This window comes from Mandrillus leucophaeus, unplaced genomic scaffold, assembly GCF_000951045.1.
Source record: "Mandrillus leucophaeus isolate KB7577 unplaced genomic scaffold, Mleu.le_1.0 Scaffold980, whole genome shotgun sequence".
In the NCBI taxonomy this organism is placed as follows: domain Eukaryota; kingdom Metazoa; phylum Chordata; class Mammalia; order Primates; family Cercopithecidae; genus Mandrillus; species Mandrillus leucophaeus.
Window position 1 is genome coordinate 376743 of NW_012110697.1, and position 20420 is coordinate 397162.

Consider the following 20420-nt stretch of genomic DNA (forward strand, 5'->3'; position numbering starts at 1 on the left):
GGGCTGGGGCGCCTGCCGCGCCGAGACCAGGGTGACACTATCTTCTCCTTCGTTCCAGGAGCAGGCGGGGCAGCCATGCTCCTGTCGGGGGGCGATCCTCCGGCGCAGGAATGGTTCATGGTGCAGACAAAATCGAAGCCTCGGGTGCAGCGGCAGCGGCTGCAAGTGCAGCGCATCTTTAGGGTCAAGCTGAACGCCTTCCAGAGCCGCCCGGACACCCCCTACTTCTGGCTACAGCTCGAGGGGCCCCGAGAGAACATGGGCAAAGCCAAGGTAAACAACTTCTCCCCACCCCCACCCATCTCTTCCAGTCAGATCACTCTCTCCCCTTCCCCTGGGGAAATGGTGGTCCTCAGAGGCACCACCCACCCTGCCCCCGCCTGGATTTGGCAGTGTGGCGGGCAGGTACTGGGCCTTCCTCCTGCCTCGCCAGATCAGCCTGCGCTCCTTCCATGCCCTCTCTTTCCCTCTGGTTCCTTCCTTTCCTGCCCCACCCCTTCCCTACGTGTCACCTCTGTCCCTCAAGTGCACTGAGAGCACCTCCTCGGTGTGTGTCCCCCCATGAGACTTCCCTGGCTAGGGCCCCAGCATCCGCAGCCCCACTTTTCCATCTGGGCAGCAACTCAAGGCGCTGTATTTCTGTGGCCTCTGCAACACACCTCTTTGTTCTCCACCAGGACTGAAAGGCCCAGGTCCTTCTGTCTCCTCTTAAGTCTCCTTAAATCCTCGGCGGCCCCTTGGAGCCTCTGAGTACTAGGACTGGAGGGGCCTTTAGAGATCCTTCTAGAGTGATACTGGCATTTTACAGATGAGGTACTGGTGGCCAGAGAGGGTAAGGGGCCTGGCTGAGTGCTCAGAGTCAGGTAGGTGAGGTGGTGGGGATTGGACCAGAAACCAGGGCTCTGGGCTCCTTACCCCACACTCTTGATGCCACTCAGCCTCTTGCAGGGGTTCTGAGTGGCGTGCAGCCCTCTTCCCAGATTCCCACCCATCTCCAAGGGCTGGGAATCTGGGAGGAGGCCTGTGGGCTTTCAGATGAAAGGGCTTGCTATGTGGGGCTGGACCTTGGACAGGCCAGATCACAGCACACCTCTCTTGCAATCTCCCTGGCTTCTCTCACAAGCTTTTCCTCCCCTTGGGCCTGTTAGATTCCCTTGTCCCCCAAGGTTTACCTCTTCCCTTAGATTCCTTTATCTTACTTCTTTGTAGAAATGCGACAGTCTCCCTCTGCCCCAGACCACCACCACCTTCCCCTTCAACACACACACCTACTGCAGCTGGGTCTATACCTATATCTTAATTGGTCAAGGCCTTGGGTAGACAGGCCCAGAACTCAGCCAGCCAGGCTGGTAGGCATGCAGGCTGGGAAGTTCCTCCCTCAACCCCCCTGTGCAGCTGCTGGGTCAGCAGTTTTTTCAATTTTGACAGAGGTGCTAGGAGAGGGAAGTTCCGGGTTGGTGTCTTCCCAGAGAACAGATGTGCAGGAGGCCTTGAGAGGAAGATGTTTCAGAAGCCTGGGTAGGGTACGCTAACAAGAGGAGTGTTTTGGGTTCTTTGGGCTCTTAATCTTTTTGTTACTTTGAAAGGCAGCAGCTCACCCTCTTAGGGGACTCGCACTTTCCTTTTCTCTCTCTTTCTTTCTCTCTTTCTTTCTTTTTTTTTTTTTAGATGGAGTTTCACTCTGTTGCTCAGGCTGGAGTGCAATGATGTGGTCTTAGCTCACTGCAACCTCTACCTCCACCTCTCGTGTTCAAGTGATTCTCCTGCCTCAGCTTCCCGAGTAGCTGGGATTACAGGCACCTGCCACCATCCCCAGCTAAGTTTTGTATTTTAGTAGAGATGAGGTTTCACCATGTTGGCCAGGCTGGTCTTGAATTCCTGACCTTAGGTGATCCACCCATCTTGGCCTCCCAAAGTGCTGGGATTACAGGCAGGAACCACTGTTCCGGGTCAGGACTCACACTTTCGGAGGTGCTTCACACCCCTCTCCTTGCTCAAATCCTGGATTGGCTTCTCCAGGCCTACCTGCTCCGTCTCCCTCCACTGCTTCAGGGTTCTTCAGGCCACAGATCTCACACCTCAGGCTCCCACTGTAGGCCCTGGTAATGGAATCAGTGGCTCCCTTGATTCCTAGCCCTGTTCCTCCACTTCCCTTTGTCTTCCCTTTGGGAAGGGCATTGTTGAAAAGTGGGAACCCAACATGTGGGGATTCTGGGTAGCTCCCTGACATATATATATATATTTTTTTGAGACGGAGTCTCGCTCTGTCGCCCAGGCTGGAGTGCAGTGGCCGATCTTAGCTCACTGCAAGCTCCGCCTCCCGCGTTCACGCCATTCTCCTGCCTCAGCCTCCCGAGTAGCTGGGACTACAGGTGCCCGCCACCTCGCCCGGCTAGTTTTTTGTATTTTTTAGTAGAGATGGGGTTTCACTGGGTTAGCCAGGATGGTCTCGATCTGCTGACCTCGTGATCTGCCCGTCTCGGCCTCCCAAAGTGCTGGGATTACAGGCTTGAGCCACCGCGCCCGGCCTCCCTGACATATTGTACACAATGAGCAGAAAGGAAACTTTGTTGGCAATTTGGAGGAGGACGAAGGGAAGGTGGAGGGGGATAAAGTTTTGTCTCGGGGGTTAGGGGATCTGGGTTTGATATGCTGTCACCAAGTTACAAGCAAGATAGGAAGGGTATGGTGAGGAGAGTATGAGACTGGGGTTTACTACCTGTTAACTGGGTGACCAGATCAAATAATTTATCCTCTCTTGAGCCATTTCCCTCATCTGTGGAACAGACTACAATAATACCTGGTTCATGAAGAGGTTGTGACAGTCTGCGGAAATCATGCATGTTACAATACTTTCATAAAATGTGGAGAGCTATAGAGTATAGATGTTAGCTACTATTGTTTTTAACTAGCTGCGTAACTTTGAGCAAGTCCTTTTCCCTCTCTGAGTCTCGATCTCCCTGTTTGTAAAGTGGAAGTCTTGGATTAAATGCTAAGGTCCAGTGATCTGACACATGAAGATTTCCCAAGTGTAAGGATCTCTTGTGGTTCTCATAGGGAGGTAGTGTGGCTGGCTCCAATCTCAGCTGTAGGGACGCAGAATTATGCACTTTGTTGATGGCCTATTGAACATAAGCCAACAGGCAGAGAGGACTCTGGGAGACCACAGGTTGCAGGATGCTGGGAGGGCTGACGGTGAGGGTGGCCTGCTGGGTTCTAAGGGAGGAGGGATCGAGAAGGATACAGGCTCATCTGGAGAAGGGCCTGAGTGTGTTTCTACGTGGTTGGTTTCTCAGGAAAATCTCTGTAAAACTTGAGTGCTTTAAATTGTTTTGTTTGGTGGGATTAAAAAACATTGAAGACATTACTGTGAAACACATTCCCAGGCAGCAAAACAAACACTGGGGAGGACTCTCTGAGGTGAAATCAGTGAGTGGGGAGGCGGGTTTTAGTAATGATCAGAAGAGGCCCAGGACAAGCCCTGCTCCGCCCTTCTGCCCTTTGGCAATGAGGTGAGGATGGGGTGGGCGGCAGAGAAGAGAGGTGACCACTGCGGGAGGTGATGGGGAGCCTAAAGGCAGTGGTAGTGGGCAAGAGTACCTTCTGGAGACTGGGTTCTGGAGCTCTGGGACAGGGTGTGGCCTGCTGACATCTGGCTTGGCTGTCAGATGGAAGTTGAACTATCTTTGCTGCACACTAACTGTGAGAAGTACCCTGAGAGTTGGTTGTGGTCAGTGCCTGCAGTTGGCTCCTATGGACCCACTGTTAAAATTTCGGGAATTGTGCAAGCGAGTGGAGGAGTATTTGCAGCCATGGTGGGAGTATTTATGCCACAAAAATTGGCAAATGTGACAAATCAAGGTTACCCCCCACCCCCAGCTGATTGTTAAACATTTACCAGGACACCTACTTGTGTTTGGGCACTGAATGCTTCTTTTTCTTTAAACTTAAATTTTCTTTTATCAAAGTAATACACATTTGGAAAGTCCAATTATTACCAAAAGGCTTCGAAGAGCACACAGTGGTTCCCTGCCCTGGCCCTCCCGATTCCTCCTTCAACAACCGTCCCCATTGACAGTATTTGCTCTGGCATTTACGCATCTCCACATTTCTAAAAGAATATGTAGACACTGTTGTCTTTTAATTAATCAATTTTTGGTGTTATCTTTTTTTGGTCCCATTATTGTATGTGAGGATTTAGCTCCCTTTCCCTGCCAGTCCCTCTTCTCAAGATAGTTCTGTTTCAATTATCTGCTAAATCTACATTTAGCATTGCCTCATTATGCCTGTGCACATAGCGTTCACATTGAAGCACTGAAGTGTACTATGATTTTGTTTTCCTTCTTACTTTTTGGTTTCACTGAGGTCATTGAGGTTAAGTACTCCTTGTTTTTCAATTTGCCTTTCTTTGTACCTATTGTTAATTCTTACCACTTCCAGTAGCCTCTCAGTACAGTTTTCTACAAGGTCAGTCTATCAGTTCAAGGTGTTCTTTTGGTTCTACATTTTTTCTTGGCGGCATCTCTCCTGTCTGGTCAGTTGCTTTCCAGGCTGACACAGCTGTCGTTCTTGGCATCCTTTGCCTTTTTTCTTTGCTAAATACTCATGTCCTGGACCTTGAAACTTTTTCTTTCTTGGGTTGATGGAACACATCCATCTATAGCCTCAAGTTAAAAAGATGGCGCAGCAGCAAAGTGTATGCAGATGCCTGCTTTCAACATGCCTGCTTTCAATATGCCTGTTTCTTGAGTCATACCCTCCAATCTGAACTAGTTGTCCTGTGTAATGACCATTGTCACCCTAAAACAGTGCCTGGCATGTAGTGAAGAATGATTTATCAAATGGATGAATAAATTCTGAGATTTCTCTTCACTGTCATCCTGGAGATGGTCTTTGCTTCTTTCCTATTTGGTTTGCTGGAAAACTGCTCTCCAGTGGCTTCCTGGGAAAGGTTTTACAGGAGGAAAAATGCTGAGGTTGCATGTCTACGTTGCATAGCCAAAGGATACTTGATTGATAGCTTGGCTGATATCGAATTATAAAAGGAAAATTATTTTCCTTCAGAAATGTGAGGGTTGTGCTCCATTTGGAGGAGCCTGAAGCTATTCTGGTCCCTGGTCATTTGCGTCAGATGTTTTTTTCTCTCTGGAAGTTGTCAGTTTTCCCTGGTGTTCTGCAGTCTCCCAGTGAGGCCCCTTTGTGTGGGTCTGTTTTCTTCCATTGTCAGGCACTCTTGTTGTACTTAGGGGGCCTTCTATCTGGATGCTCATGTTCCTCAGATCTGGGAAATGTGGGAGAAATATTTAGTGGATGATTTCCTCTCCTATGCTATCTCTGTCCTCTCTTTCTGGAAGTCCTCTACTTTTCTTATGTTTTCTCCTCTTTTTCAACTTCTTGTTCTGCTTTCTGAAGATTTTCTTATTTTTTATCTTTGAAGCCTTTTCTTGGGTCTTTCATTTCTGCCATCAAATTTTTAATGTCTAGAAGTCACTTATATTCTGTCTGTTAAAAAGCAGTATCCTATGCTTTTTAAATAAAATTTGAAACTTATGTATTCTATTCTTGTTTAGTGTGTACCATATTCTCTGTTATCTCTCTGAGGAGAGAAATGACAGTAGCTTTTTGAAGTTTTCTTCTCCCCACCTAGTTTCTCTTCTTTCAGGTTGCTTTTTTTTTTTTTTTCTCCCTGTATGGTTTGGTCTCTGTGTTTCACATTAGAAGTTTTTCTCATAAGCCTGATAATCCTTGCATGATAAAGAGTGAAGGACAAAAAGCTGATTGGGAGTGGAGGCTGTGGGCAAGACTTGTTGATTTTGAACTTGATTGTACAGAGATTTTCAGGTGCTGTCGGTTAGGGACCCCGTTTTGTGATCTTTAAGTCTTTGCTGTTGGGCTGGCCAGGTTTTCCAGAATGTATGCCTCTCTTCTCTGGCCTGGAGGGTCAGGGTCTGGCTGCCAAGCGAATCTCTGAGTGGGCAGAATGAGTTTCTCTGCATTTAGCTTGCATTGTATACATCATTCTTTGGCCGTCCTCAGTCCCTCCATGTTTTTTGTGTGGTACTCGCACCTTTGATTATGCTGATCAACCTCTACTCCTAAGACCTTGTTTTGTACTCCCTGGAGAACAGCCCTCCAGTGAGCGGGAAGGTACTTGCCAAGCCTATGTGTGTGTGTGTCTGTGTGAGAATGTCAGTGTGTGTGAATGTGTGTGAATGTGAATGTGTGTGTGTGCGTGTGTGTTGGGAGTGGTTGGGCTCCCAGGTCTAACTGCTCCTCAAAGAACCTGGTTTTTCATGTTCCCCTTCACTTCCAATTCCAGAGTTTCTTGTTGTTTTCTGAGTCTTTTGAGTATCCTGCAGTGTAAATTGGGGTGGTTCTGGAAAGTAGACAGTGAATGATAACTGACTTATGAGAAAGGAGAACCCTAAGTTAGGTGTTAAGTAATAAAGCACCTTGACAAGTATAGAATAGTATTAAAGTAGGTCATATAAATGCTTTTATTTAACTTACAAGTTGACTAACGACCTGCCGGTATTGGACAATATATTCTTACAAATACAGTGCACTTTTTCTGTGCCCTTTTCTATTCAGCCGTATCATCTTTCTACCTAGTTGTTAGTTGTTCCTGCCTCTTCTTCTCTACTTTTTCTGCTCTTGGAGGAAGAAGGTCTGGGTTGGCTTTAGGCAGGAAAGCTGTTCAGGTATTTTCAGGCTGTAAATGTCTGTTGTTTCCTTATCTTCTCTCCCTCTACAGTATAGATGGCATCATGGTGAAGACCCCTGACTATGGAGCTAGAGTGCCTGAGTATCCCAGCCTACCAACTGTGTGATCTTGGACATATGGCTTTCCTTGCTCATCTAAAATGGGGATAATAGTGTTTCCTTAAAGGGCAGAGAGAGGAATAAATAAGATAATGTGTGCAAAGTGCCTGACATATAATAAGCTCTCACTAAATATTAGTTCAGATTTATTATTTTAAAAATTATCACAGTTCCTATATATTTCTTGATTTTAAAATATCGGGCCGGGCACAGTGGCTCACACTTGTAATCCCAGCACTTTAGGAGGCCGAGGAGGGTGGATCACATGAGGCCAGGAGTTCGAGACCAGCCTGACCAACATGGCGAAACCCCATCTCTACTAAAAATACAAAAATTAGCAGGGTGTGGTGGTGCACGTCTGTAGTCCCAGCTACTCGGGAGGCTGAGGCAGGAGAATTGCTTGAACCTGGGAGGCAGAGGCTACAGTGAGCCGAGATCGTGCCACTGTACTCCAGCCTGGGTGACAGAGTGAGACTCTGTCTCAAAAAATAAAATAAAATAAAATAAAATGAAATATTGAACAATTGATGGAACCATAACTATTCTAAGCTCTCCCCAGAAAGAGAAAGAAGCCTCCCATAATCTTCTTCCCCAGCACATCTCCATGTTTCATGTTGTTTTCAGGTCATTGAAATGGGGGTGCATGGGGTGGGGAATATTTGTTAAGGTCTGAGACAGCCCACACCTGCTCAGATTTAACCTTGCTAGGCAGTGGGACCAGATGAGGTTGGGATAGGAGGGGTTAGCTTGGGATGTCCATCAGGTTTTGAGCTGGTTTTGGACTGACTGAAAAGGGATTAGACATGTATTTCAGGCTCTGAGGAAGACGTTGCAGGTCTGTGGCCTTGGCCAGGTGGAAGAGGGACACGTAGGCCTGAGCAGGGAAGGATGGCCCAGGGACTGAGCAGAGGCACCTGGGTGGTCTTCAGGATGGCTGTTGGAGATCCAAAATGGAGTATGGAGTATGGGACTGCCAGGGGAAAGCAGGAAGAGGGATGAGAGGGATGACTGTCAAAGAAAGGAGATGTGGAGGGGCATGGGGGCATATGAAGTCCACATGGGGTGGCTGATCGGAGAGAGAGCTCATGGGACCACACTGATGGAACTCAGCCAGAGTGGAGGAACCCCAACCTCACCCACCCCAGCCACTGCTAAAGATGGCGAGTGTGTGCCCTGTGAGCTCTGTGAACTCTAGGACTTGGTCTGCCCAGAAAGCCAGAGGTCTTCCTTCTGGTTAGCTATTGCATGTATGTGCGGGTGCAGGGGTTCCCCTGGACACTGGCCCAGTGGCTTATCTCCTCCTCTGTCCCCTCTGGGCAACACAGTTACTATGATTAGGGGTACAGGTTGTGCTAGAGGCATTCTGAAGAGGGATGAAGCTCGAGTCTCACATGATTACCCTGTAGTCACTGTGGTCAGCCAGAGCAGGTGGAAAAAACTCTGATATCAGAGCCTCTAGCTATGTGCCCTTGGACAAGCTGCACAGCTCTTCTCAGCCTGCAAAATGGGAACAGGTTGTGCCAGGTGTCATCCTCAGTACTTTCTGCATATTAATTCACTGAAGCTTCACAGTGGCCCAATGAGGCAGGAACTATTACTGTTCCCATTTTACAGATGAGGAACCGCAGGCATGGGGGCAGGCGTGTTGTGTGATTAATAACTTGCCCCACATTGCATCAGTTCCTAGCTTATGGAGGGTGCTCAGAAGTGTGCAGCCACTTTCCCCCCAGCTGTCACACTATTCAGGAATGCCAGACTGGGACTAGACCTCAGGAGCATCCAGTTCAATCTTCCTTTTTCTCGGTGAAGAGACTGAGATGCTGAGAAGGTGATAAATGCCCCACAATTAACCTAATCAGTTGAGGTTGAGTTGGAGCTGCAACCTGGGTTCTTTCCCTCCTCCCTCCCAGGCTTCCTTGTTCTGTTGGTGTTCCCTGGAAAGAAATGGGTGTGTGAGGGTGCAGGACCAGGGAAAGAGTGGCTGGCCATGGTGGAGTCATTTGGCTCATGATGGATGGGGGGTGGTAGTGGTGGGGCCACATGGTTAGTGAGGGACTGGCCTTTTGGGTGGCAAGGGCAGATCCCAGGACAGGCCCCTAACGGGCTGACTTCATTGTGTTCTCCCCGCTGTGCCCAGGAATACCTGAAGGGCCTGTGCAACCCGGAGCTGTGGAAGGAGGTTCGCTACCCACCGATCCTGCACTGTGCCTTCCTTGGGGCCCAAGGCCTCTTCCTGGACTGCCTCTGCTGGAGCACGCTGGCCTACCTGGTGCCGGGCCCCCCTGGCTCCCTGATGGTGGGCGGGCTGACTGAGTCTTTCATCATGACACAGAACTGGCTGGAGGAGCTGGTGGGGCGACTGCGCTGGGGCCCTGCCCCTCTGCTGACCCCCCGGGGGATCTGGGAGGCTGAGGTGACCCGGGCCTTTGGGGCCCTGGTTTGGATCCGTGGTGACCAGCATGCAGGGGACCTACTGCAGCTGCCCCCAGCAGTCCAGGAACTGCTGCTGAGCCTGGTGCGGGATGCTGCGGGCAAGGAAGACATCATCGAGTGGCTCAGCCGCTTCGGCATCTCTGACTCCCACTCTGATCCGGAGGTTCTAATCTGCCCTTCCCAGCAGCAGAAGGAAGCCCCAGCCATGGTGTCTGTGGGAGAGAGTCCTGGACCCTTTGTGGACATGGGGACCCTCCAGAACAGGGTGCCAGAAAATTCAAAGAGATTATCTAGCCTGGGAGCCACTGGGTCCCTGATCCCAGCCCAGAGTACACCGCAGGAGGCAGCAAACCAGCTGGTACGGTAAGTTCTGGAGAATGAGCCTGGCTTCTCTGATCCTACCCCTGCTCCCCTACCCCAAGGAAATAGTAGTAGTTTGGGACCAAACTGGCCTTCCACCTTTTCAATGAACTTGGGCTTCCTCCAGGGTCGGTTCCAACAGCCAAGGTGGTATGGACAGTGCTCAAGAGGAAGGGCCAGTGCAAGCCACCAGCAGCCAGGACTCCACGAACCACACACAAGCCTTGTTGAAGCAAAAACAGGTTCAGAGGATAGAAGATAAACTCCTCTTCCAACCTCCAGTATCAGCCCTGGGTGTGTGCCCATCCTGGAAGGCCTGGACCCCGGGGCCAGCCTTTGGGCCATTGTGGCCGGGGGCTATTGCTGCAACCTTCTGGAGGATCAATGAGCTGCATTCTCTCCATCTGGCCTGGCTCCTGTCCCAGGCATGCTTCAATTTCCCCTTCTGGCAGAGGCCTCTGGGCCCCATTCAGTTGAAGCTGCCAGGGCAGAATCCTTTGCCCTTAAATCTGGAGTGGAAGCAGAAGGAGCTGGCTCCTCTGCCCAGTGCAGAGAGCCCAGCTGGTAGACCAGATGGGGGGCTGGGAGGAGAAGCAGCCCTGCAGAATTGCCCAAGGTCAGAGATTCCCCCAAAAGTTACCAGTTTATTGGTGGTCCCCGGGAGCTCAGATGTAAAAGACAAAGTCAGCTCGGATCTTCCACAGATAGGGCCACCCTTGACCTCTACACCCCAACTACAGGCTGGAGGTGAGTCGGGGGATCAAGGGAGTATGCAGTTGGATTGTAAGGGACTGGAAGAGGGACCCGCTCCTGTCCTGCCAGCAGGGCAAGGGAAGCCCATGGCTCAAGGGGAACTGACAGATCAGTCAGTACCTGGAGCTCAAACAGTGCCTGAAACTCTCAAAGTGCCCATGGCTGCAGCAGTGCCCAAAGCTGAAAATCCCCCCAGAACTCAAGTGCCACCTGCAGCTCCCAAAGTGCCTACATCCCAAATGATGCCGGCAGTGCACACAGAGCCTGCAGCTCCCAAAGTGCCTTCGGCTCCTACAAAGCCAGCAGCTCAAATGATAGCCACAGCTCAAAAAACAGTTGTGAATCAGCCAGTGTTGGCAGCTCAAGTGGAACCCACAACTCCAAAAACTCCCCAGGCTCAGAAGATGCCTGTAGCGAAAACATCACCTGCAGGTCCCAAAACACCCAAAGCTCAAGCCGGGGCTGCAGCTACAGTTTCCAAAGCACCTGCAGCTTCCAAAGCACCTGCAGCTCCCAAAGTACCTGTGACCCCCAAAGTTTCCAGAGCTCCCAAAACGCCTGCAGCTCAGAAGGTGCCCATGGATGCAGGGCCAACCTTGGATGTAGCCAAACTTCTGAGTGAGGTCCAACCTACATCAAGGGCTAGTGCCTCCTTACTGAAGGGCCAGGGGCAGGCTGGAAGGCAGGGTCCCCAGCCCAGCGGCACCTTGGCCCTCAGCAGTAAGCACCAGTTTCAGATGGAGGGGCTCCTGGGGGCTTGGGAGGGGGCCCCAAGGCAGCCGCCTCGCCACCTGCAAGCGAACAACACAGTGACCAGCTTCCAGAGGTACCACGAGGCCCTGAATACACCCTTCGAGCTGAACCTGTCAGGGGAACCTGGAAACCAGGGGTTGCGGCGAGTGGTCATTGATGGCAGCAGCGTGGCCATGGTGTGAGTAGTGACGGGCGCGGGGTGGGCTGGGGATGCTGTGGAGCTGGGGCAGGACATCCCAGGGGGACAGAATGTGGGCATCCCTTCCCATCCTCCTGATGGGTGACATGGGGAAGAAATGGGAGGGAAGTGGTCCCTGTTGAATGGCTCCTGCATGCCAGGCAGTGTGCATGGAATCCTCACCGCAGCCCTCAAGGGCAGGTTTCTGGTTTCCCTCTCTGATAGATGCTGAAACAGGCTCAGAGGTGAGAAATCCTGCCCAAGGTCCCTGAGCCAGCAAGGGGTCCAGCTGGCCTTTTGGCTCCGATGTGTCCACTGCCAAGGTCTATGCCCTTCCCAGGCCAGCTTTTAAACTTTTAGCCCAAACTTCAAGGCCCAGCATAGATCTCTGGTGTGAAGCTTTTCCTGACCGTGCTGGCCCTTAGCGATTGCCCTTCCTGCACAGCACTTACTGCTGTAGAGGTGTTAGCATAAACACGTGCATGCCACTGAATTTGCCACATGATAGAGTAGTTATCTGTGCAGAGCACACTCCCAGCACACAGTCGGTGGCCAGGGAATTTTTGTTTGCTTTAAGCTCTCAACTGAGCTCTCTGAGTGGAGGGGCTGCCGCCTTCCTCTTGCCCTCAGTGTCCCTACACTCATGCTTGCACACAAGTACATGCACACACACACACACATGCACACACACACATGCATGCACCACACAGAGTTTCTGGCAGTGGCCCACACCCAGTAGGTGCTCACAGAATGTCTGAGTACAGAGGGAAGGGGAGAGGGCATCATTAGTGTCCTTGGTGCTGGCATTGCCTGCTTGCTGCCCCAGGGCTGGCTCTGAGGGAGGAGTGGTGAGGCAGGGTGTTTCCTTGTCCCACGACCCCACAGGCATGGCCTCCAGCACTTCTTCTCCTGCCGAGGCATTGCCATGGCAGTGCAGTTTTTTTGGAACCGGGGACACCGAGAGGTCACTGTGTTTGTACCCACCTGGCAGCTGAAGAAGAACCGGAGGGTGAGAGGTGAGGTGTCCCCTGCCTGCCCAACCTCCGCAGTGTCACTAGGCTTTCTTCTCTCTGCCCTGCTGCCCCCACCCTCCACCACTCCAGAGTGACCATTTCCACTTAGCCCTCCCTTGACCATTTCTGTCGTTTGCCTTTTGCCCCCAGAAAGCCACTTTCTGACGAAGCTACACTCGCTCAAGATGCTTTCAATCACGCCCTCCCAGCTGGAGAACGGCAAGAAGATCACCACCTACGATTATAGGTGTGCCGGTCCCCAGGCCTGCCCTCCTGGGCTCAGGGAGTTGGGCCTGGCTGGTGTGTCAGGTGGAGTCTGGCCTGTCTTCTCTGGGGAAGTGGAGGCAAATATGTTGGGGGTGCAGGTCGTGCAGAGGGTGGGGTGGAGCACGGGCCTCTGTTGGCAGAGGGATGGTCACAGTGAGGAAAGGGCTGGAGGCTGGCTCTCCCCAAGCCCGGAGTTGTTCCTGACTTTGGGACTCTGGAGTCCGTCTGCCTTAGCTAACAGCCATTCTTCCCCCATGACCTGTGAACATCAGAGGTTCCCCAGGGTTTTGGGTGCCCGTTTCGGTTGAGGCTCATGTCTCCAGACTGCTTTAGTCTTTTCCTCCCTCGGAGCCCTGGCACTGGTGGAGGTCTATGCATGACTGATGTGGATAGAGCCCTGGGCAGGGCTCTGAAAAAGGAGAGCCCTGAATGCTTAAACCCCGAATGCTTGCCTGCTTGTCAATCCTAAGTGCCCACTCTTCGGCATGGCTGCAGGACCACTGTACTCAGGGGAAGCCTGTGACCCCACCTCTCTTAGGGCAGGGAAGGCCCTGGCATAGTCACTGGTCCTGGGTTGGAGTTGATGCTGGGCAGACAGAGATCTTGGTTTCACATAGTCAACTCTAATGCCAGGCAGGGAGAAGTTCTGCTTCTCCACACTTTTTCCAAGACATGGCACCCAACCAGGCCTGTGAAGGGTTGGGCAGAGAGCCTGGCGCATCCCTCCTTGTAGAGCTAGTCCCCTCCCTAGTCTTTAAGTACCTCTAAGTTCAGGCGTAGGTTTGAGGGAAGATGCCTTTTCTGCGGACAGTCCCTCTGCTGGGCACTTGTGGAATAGCATGCTCTGGGGAGCGGGAATGGAAAGTTTCAGGGAATACTGAGAAGTAGGTAGCCTTTGCTTTCTTTACTGGTCACAGCCCTCTTTAGAGGAGAGGTGATCCTTGGAAAAGTGGATTTGTTTATTCAGGTATGTGTGCTTATATGTGTTCGCGTATATATGTATGTATGTCTTGGCATGTATATGAATATGGTGCATTGGTGAAGCATTATAACGGAATATGTGTGTGTTTGCTATGTGGCGGGCACTTACCTAGACACTTAAAAGCATTATCTCCTTCAGTTTAATCCTCACAGCAACATGGGGTAGGTATTTTGTCTTTTTTTTTTTTTTGAGACGGAGTCTCGCTCTGTCGCCCAGGCTGGAGTGCAATGGTACGATCTCCTTTCACTGCAAGCTCCGCCTCCCGGGTTCACAACATTCTCCTGCCTCAGCCTCCTGAGTAGCTGGGACTACAGGTGCCTGCCACCACGCCCAGCTAATTTTTCACCCTTGGATGACCTCGATCCCTATCAGTGATCTCACACGGCCACATAGAGGAGGGGATGGGCTGGGGGGTCCTAGATTTCTGAGTAGGAAGGGCAATGCCTTTGTCTGACACACCTCAATGTGAAGCTGCAAGTTCATTTTCCCAGATGACCCAGGAAGTAAAGGGGCTAGTTACTGGATCATTAGTGACTCCCCCTCTCCCTGCAGGTTCATGGTAAAGCTGGCAGAGGAGACAGATGGCATCATTGTTACCAATGAGCAGATTCACATCCTGATGAATAATTCCAAGAAACTGATGGTCAAAGATCGGTAAGATGGCTCCCCAGAGACTTGAGCCATTCCTTCCCCTTGGATGTCAGGCAGCCCCTGGCATGGGAGAGGTTAGGGCAGGAAGAGAGGCCTTGGAGTAGTGCCCACCAGCACCTGCCAGGATGTGGGTCTCAGCCCCATGGAGAAGCCAGGCGACAACAGGGTGTGGGTGGGTCAAGAGCTCACAGTGACTGTGCCTCTTCTCCTCCTGGGCCCAGCTTGCTGCCTTTCACCTTTGCGGGGAATCTCTTCATGGTGCCTGATGACCCCCTGGGCCGTGATGGCCCCACCTTGGATGAATTTCTGAAGAAGCCAAACAGGTAATGGGTCAGGCCTCCCCAGCCTCCCAGGCCCTCCTGGGGCTGATCAGAAACTTCCCCTTAGTGTTGGCCAACATCTAGTGTGTAATAATGATCGGAGTGATCGGACTTTTTCATGTCTTTATACTTGTGCCACGTTTATGTGTTCATAAACCACTTACAGTAGGTTTTAATACAGACATGAAAGCACATATGTAGAATGTAGTTTTAACATTCTATGTGCATCCTTTAATACTATATGTATCTTTTCAAACTGGCATTTGTACTCAATGATTTATTAGTTTTTTCAGATGTATCCTATGCTAATTCATGTAGCTCTGTTTAATGGCCATGTAGTATTCCATTACATGAGTACCCAATAGATTTTTCTGTTTTCTTGTTGAGGGCCATTTGGCCACTTCCATTATATGCTGTTGGGTCCAAGGCTGCAGTGAACAGCCTTGCTCTTATTCTTTGTATCCAAGGGAAGCTGCGTCTAGAATATTCACCAAGTAGGATTTTTTCTATGTTTATTATCTCATTCAATCCTCACAACTTGAGTTACACGTAAATGACCACTGTCCTCATTTTATAGATGAGGAATCTGTGACTCAAGTGACTTTTCCAAGGTCACGTTGCTGATGCCAGCAGAACTGGTTTGCAGTAACTTGGATCCTCGGCTGCCCACCTGCCAGTTCCCTAGGCCCGGCAGGGGACCTTGGTCAGAATCTTTTGGGCAGAGCACTGCTTCCTGGGGCCAGATCCCCCAGTCTCACCTTGCCAGTTTGGAAAAAGTGATGTGGATGAGGTTTGTCTGCTGTGTCCTCACAAGTCCCTTGTCAGGCTCTCCTTTGCTTTGGTGACCCCTCCGCTCCCCCGCCTTTTCCAGGATTGCTCATCCTGGGTTAGGCTGGAAGCCACCAGTCATCTCTTATCAAACCGTTGGCTTACAGCTAGTTTAAATGTTACTTGGTCAGTGAAGTTTTGATTGGATGAGCCTTTAAGGCACAGATGAACTTCTAATATTGGGGGTCTGGCCCATGCAGGGGGTAGAGGAAGTGTTTATAGGCAGGGGCCCAATTGTGCCTGTGCCATGCAAGTTGTTGGCACTTGGCCCAGCCTCAGGACACTTTGGAATGGGGTTTCCACAGAAGTGCTTTCCCTTTGGAGGATTGCTCAGAATGGGGCTGCCTTCCCTCTTCCATCTGTTTTGGTGTAGGTTGGACACTGACATTGGCAACTTCCTGAAGGTGTGGAAGACCCTTCCTCCCAGCTCAGCCAGTGTCACTGAGCTGAGTGATGACGCTGACTCTGGGCCCCTGGAGAGTCTGCCGAATATGGAAGAAGTCAGGGAAGAGAAGGAGGAGAGGCAGGATGAGGAGCAGAGACAGGGGCAGGGCATGCAGAAGGCGGCTGAGGAAGACGACCTTGACTCTTCACTGGCATCAGTGTTCAGGGTGGAGTGCCCGTCCCTTTCAGAGGAGATCCTGCGGTGCCTCAGCCTTCATGATCCCCCCGATGGGGCCCTGGACATTGACCTTCTGCCGGGGGCAGCTTCTCCCTACCTGGGCATCCCCTGGGATGGACAGGCTCCCTGCCAGCAGATTCTTGCCCACCTGGCCCAGCTCACCATCCCCAGCAACTTCACCGCACTCTCCTTCTTCGTGGGCTTCATGGACTCCCACAGGGATGCCATCCCTGACTATGAAGCCCTTGTGGGCCCCCTGCACAGCCTCCTCAAGCAGAAGCCTGACTGGCAGTGGGACCAGGAGCATGAGGAGGCCTTCCTGGCCCTGAAGCGAGCCCTGGTGTCTGCCCTCTGCCTGACGGCCCCCAACTCCCAGCTGCCCTTCCGCCTGGAGGTGACCGTTAGCCATGTGGCCCTGACGGCCATCCTCCATCAGGAGCACTCAGGGAGGAAGCACCCCATAGCCTATACCTCAAAACCCCTCCTCCCTGACGAGGAGAGCCAGGGTCCCCAGTCAGGGGGAGACAGCCCCTATGCCGTGGCCTGGGCCCTCAAGCATTTTTCCCGCTGCATCGGAGACACCCCCGTGGTCTTGGACCTTTCCTATGCCTCCCGGACCATGGTGGACCCTGAGGTGCGGGAGGGCCGCAGGTTTTCCAAAGCTTGGTTGATCCGATGGTCCCTCTTGGTTCAGGACAAAGGCAAGAGGGCCCTGGAATTGGCCCTCCTCCAGGGCCTGCTGGGGGAGAACCGCCTGCTGACCCCTGCGGCCTCCATGCCTCGCTTCTTCCAGGTTCTGCCGCCTTTCTCTGATCTGTCCACGTTTGTCTGCATCCACATGTCGGGCTACTGCTTCTACCGTGAGGATGAGTGGTGTGCTGGCTTTGGTCTCTATGTTCTATCGCCCACCAGTCCCCCTGTCTCCCTTTCCTTCTCCTGCTCCCCTTACACACCAACCTATGCCCACCTGGCAGCCGTGGCCTGTGGCCTGGAGCGCTTTGGCCAGTCCCCACTCCCAGTGGTTTTCCTCACTCACTGCAACTGGATCTTCAGCCTTCTGTGGGAGCTCCTGCCCCTTTGGAGGGCTCGGGGCTTCCTGTCGTCCGATGGGGCTCCACTCCCTCACCCAAGCCTGCTCTCCTACATTATATCCCTCACCTCTGGCCTCTCATCCCTTCCGTTTATCTACCGAACCTCCTACCGGGGCTCTCTGTTTGCTGTGACAGTGGACACCCTGGCCAAGCAGGGTGCCCAGGGGGGTGGGCAGTGGTGGAGTTTGCCAAAGGATGTGCCAGCCCCTACAGTGACTCCCCATGCCATGGGCAAGAGGCCCAATTTGCTGGCATTACAGCTGAGCGACAGCACCCTGGCCGATATCATTGCCAGGCTGCAGGCTGGGCAGAAACTGTCCGGCTCCTCACCGTTTAGTTCTGCCTTTAACTCACTCAGCCTCGACAAGGAGAGTGGCCTGCTTATGTTCAAGGGAGATAAGAAGCCCAGGGTCTGGGTAGTCCCGACGCAACTCCGGAGGGATCTGATTTTCTCTGTGCATGACATTCCCTTGGGGGCCCACCAGAGGCCTGAAGAGACCTACAAGAAGTTGCGTTTGCTGGGGTGGTGGCCCGGGATGCAGGAGCATGTGAGAGATTACTGCAGGAGCTGCTTGTTCTGCATCCCTCGAAATCTCATAGGCAGCGAGTTGAAGGTTATTGAGTCTCCATGGCCACTCAGGTCGACTGCCCCCTGGTCGAACCTGCAGATCGAGGTGGTGGGCCCGGTCACCATAAGTGAGGAGGGCCATAAGCATGTGCTTATTGTGGCGGACCCGAACACCAGGTGGGTGGAGGCATTCCCCCTGAAGCCCTACACACACACGGCTGTGGCCCAGGTGCTGCTTCAGCATGTGTTTGCAAGGTGGGGTGTTCCTGTGAGGCTGGAGGCAGCCCAGGGGCCCCAATTTGCCCGGCATGTCCTTGTGAGCTGTGGGCTGGCCCTGGGAGCCCAAGTAGCCTCCCTGAGTAGGGACCTCCAGTTCCCCTGCCTGACGAGCTCAGGGGCCTACTGGGAATTCAAGAGGGCCCTCAAGGAGTTCATCTTCCTGCATGGGAAGAAGTGGGCGGCCTCCCTGCCCTTGCTGCACCTGGCCTTTAGGGCCTCCTCCACCGACGCCACACCATTCAAGGTCCTGACTGGGGGTGAGTCAAGGCTCACAGAGCCCCTGTGGTGGGAGATGAGCTCTGCAAACATTGAAGGGCTCAAGATGGACGTCTTCCTGCTACAGCTGATAGGGGAGCTGCTGGAGCTCCATTGGAGGGTGGCTGACAAGGCAAGTGAAAAGGCCGAGAACAGGCGTTTCAAGCGGGAGAGCCAGGAGAAGGAGTGGAATGTGGGTGACCAGGTGCTTTTGCTGTCCCTCCCCAGGAATGGCAGCAGTGCCAAATGGGTGGGTCCCTTCTATATTGGGGACCGTCTAAGCCTGTCACTCTATAGGATATGGGGCTTCCCAACCCCAGAGAAGCTGGGGTGCATCTATCCCAGCAGTCTGATGAAGGCCTTTGCCAAGAGTGGCACCCCCCTGTCCTTCAAGGTCTTGGAGCAGTGAGTGGGAACAGTGGGGGTGCCCCTGCCCCAGGGCCCTGGGTTTCTGCTGCTAGGCCTCCCCCGTCCCAGCAGTTCTCTCAGTCCACTGGGAGCCCTCAGTTGTGCCTTTTGTAGAGAAGTTGCTTCGTAAAGCTTTGCTGAATTGCCTTGAACTAGGGACCAACATCCCCATGGAAACATCCCTAGTTTGGGGTACTTGGAGAATTTGCCAAAGGCTGTCAGATATGAGTCCCTGACAGTTTTACACTGGGAAGTAGAGTGCTCCTCTAGGATATACCAGGCTCCGTGTCTTTTCCCCAAGTATCCTCTTTCCCCTTCACATGTCGGTGTGTGGTGGTGTGCACACACAGTCACCCCAGAATCTTACTATCTTGGCCATGAAACTGTGACTGTGGGCCTCAGAATTGGAACCACAGCCCTTTCCCATACAGAAACCCCAAATGAGGGCTCCTCCCTCCAACCTGTTCTTTTGGGGACCCTTTGCCCTTAAAGCTGTCACAGCTGACATAAACCTGGGCAGGCTGTGGGGAGGCCACTGCCTCCTAGCCTCACAGCTTTCTTAAGCCAGGTGTGGCCTGCTCAGCTGTTAGGGCAGGGCTGGCCATCCTCCCAGGCCTCGAGGACAGTGTCATGGAGTGGGAGAATGGCCAGCCACAAGCCACCGGCTTGTCAGCACGGGAAGGGCAAGAGGGAAATGAGTTGGCCTACCTCATTTGACTCCAGCCAATGGAGACAATTCCTGACCCCTGCTTTGATGGTGTTGACCCCACAGGAATCAAGGATATTGATGCCAAGTGTGGCAACTCTACCTGAAGAGCTGCTTCTGTGAGACCCAGGGGCCCCGGCCTCTGTTTTAAGCGAGGAGGGCGTCTGCAACGAGAGTGGCACACGGCGAAGTGCTGGCGTGGCTCTACCTCCCAACCTCTCCCAACCCCATCCCAAAGCCCACAGCCCTCTGCTCCTTCCACCTCCACTGTATCCTGCATCCCAGACCCTACAGATTGTGTGATTGCTTCATCTGTATCACCCCCCAGTCATGTGGACCTGCCTTCTGTGTAGAGCAAAACCCAGGCTCCCTCACAGCCATTCTTTGCAGAGAGCACCCTTGCAGTGAGAGTGAGTTCCTCGCAGGTGTGTGCGTGTACACTCACCCTCTGAATTGCTGCCACTGCCAAGGAAGTGGGCTCCAGGTGAAGGCCAGTGCCACGTCACTCTGGCTGGCCTTCTGAGTAGTTTCATTTCTCTGGAAGCTGAGCCAGTCTCCTGGTCTAGCCCAGGTTGCCAGAAGGCTTGGCGTTGCAGAGTGCTAGAGCCAGTACGGAACTTGCCGACTTGATTGTTTTACAGCAGAGGAGAGAGGATCACAGAGGGAAAGTGATTCACCCAAAGTCACACAGCAAGTTCATGGCTGAGTTGAGACCAGGACTAAGCTTCCTGACTCCCAGTTCACCATGAAAAGGGTTCTGGCAATAGGTTCAAGCTGGAGAATCCTTCAAAATCCTACACCCACATTCCCTGCAACTCCTCATCTCCCTGATCTTCCAGACAAACTACCTGGATGTTGCCCTTAAACCATTTCTAGCTGTTAACCCTGTCCAGAAAAATGATTGAGTGATAGCTGAGAAGTGGAAAGTGTGGGATTTTTGGCAGGTGCTCTCTTTCCTCTGCTCCCCGTGCCATTCTTTCTCTTCCTCCTCTCTGTGATGGTATGTCCAGCCTCACTCTCCCTCCCTGGTGCTGTATGCGTTTCCCCTGTTAGCTACATTTGTGATCACATACCCTTCTTTTAAGTGAATTTTTTTTTCATTTGATTTGTCAATAAACGAATCAAACTGGA

The 20420-nt window shown here is 52.3% G+C and overlaps 1 protein-coding gene across 1 annotated transcript; it reads left to right on the forward strand.

The window, feature by feature from the left end:
* Positions 1 to 57: 57 nt before the first annotated feature.
* Positions 58 to 20420, forward strand: NYNRIN (NYN domain and retroviral integrase containing). Its single transcript, XM_011971011.1, has 8 exons — positions 58 to 273; positions 8960 to 9618; positions 9743 to 11299; positions 12185 to 12315; positions 12463 to 12559; positions 14114 to 14215; positions 14434 to 14535; positions 15734 to 20420. The coding sequence occupies exons 1-8, from the start codon at positions 76 to 78 to the stop codon at positions 18582 to 18584; spliced, it is 5697 nt and encodes a 1898-aa protein (XP_011826401.1). The 5' UTR covers positions 58 to 75; the 3' UTR covers positions 18585 to 20420.

Coding starts and splice junctions, on each gene's coding strand:
- NYNRIN (XM_011971011.1), top strand. CDS start 76: ATGCTCCTGTCGGGGGGCGATCCTCCGGCGCAGGAATGGTTCATGGTG. Junction 9,619..9,742: donor GCAGCAAACCAGCTGGTACG/GTAAGTTCTGGA, acceptor GGCTTCCTCCAG/GGTCGGTTCCAACAGCCAAG. Junction 12,316..12,462: donor GAAGAACCGGAGGGTGAGAG/GTGAGGTGTCCC, acceptor TTTTGCCCCCAG/AAAGCCACTTTCTGACGAAG.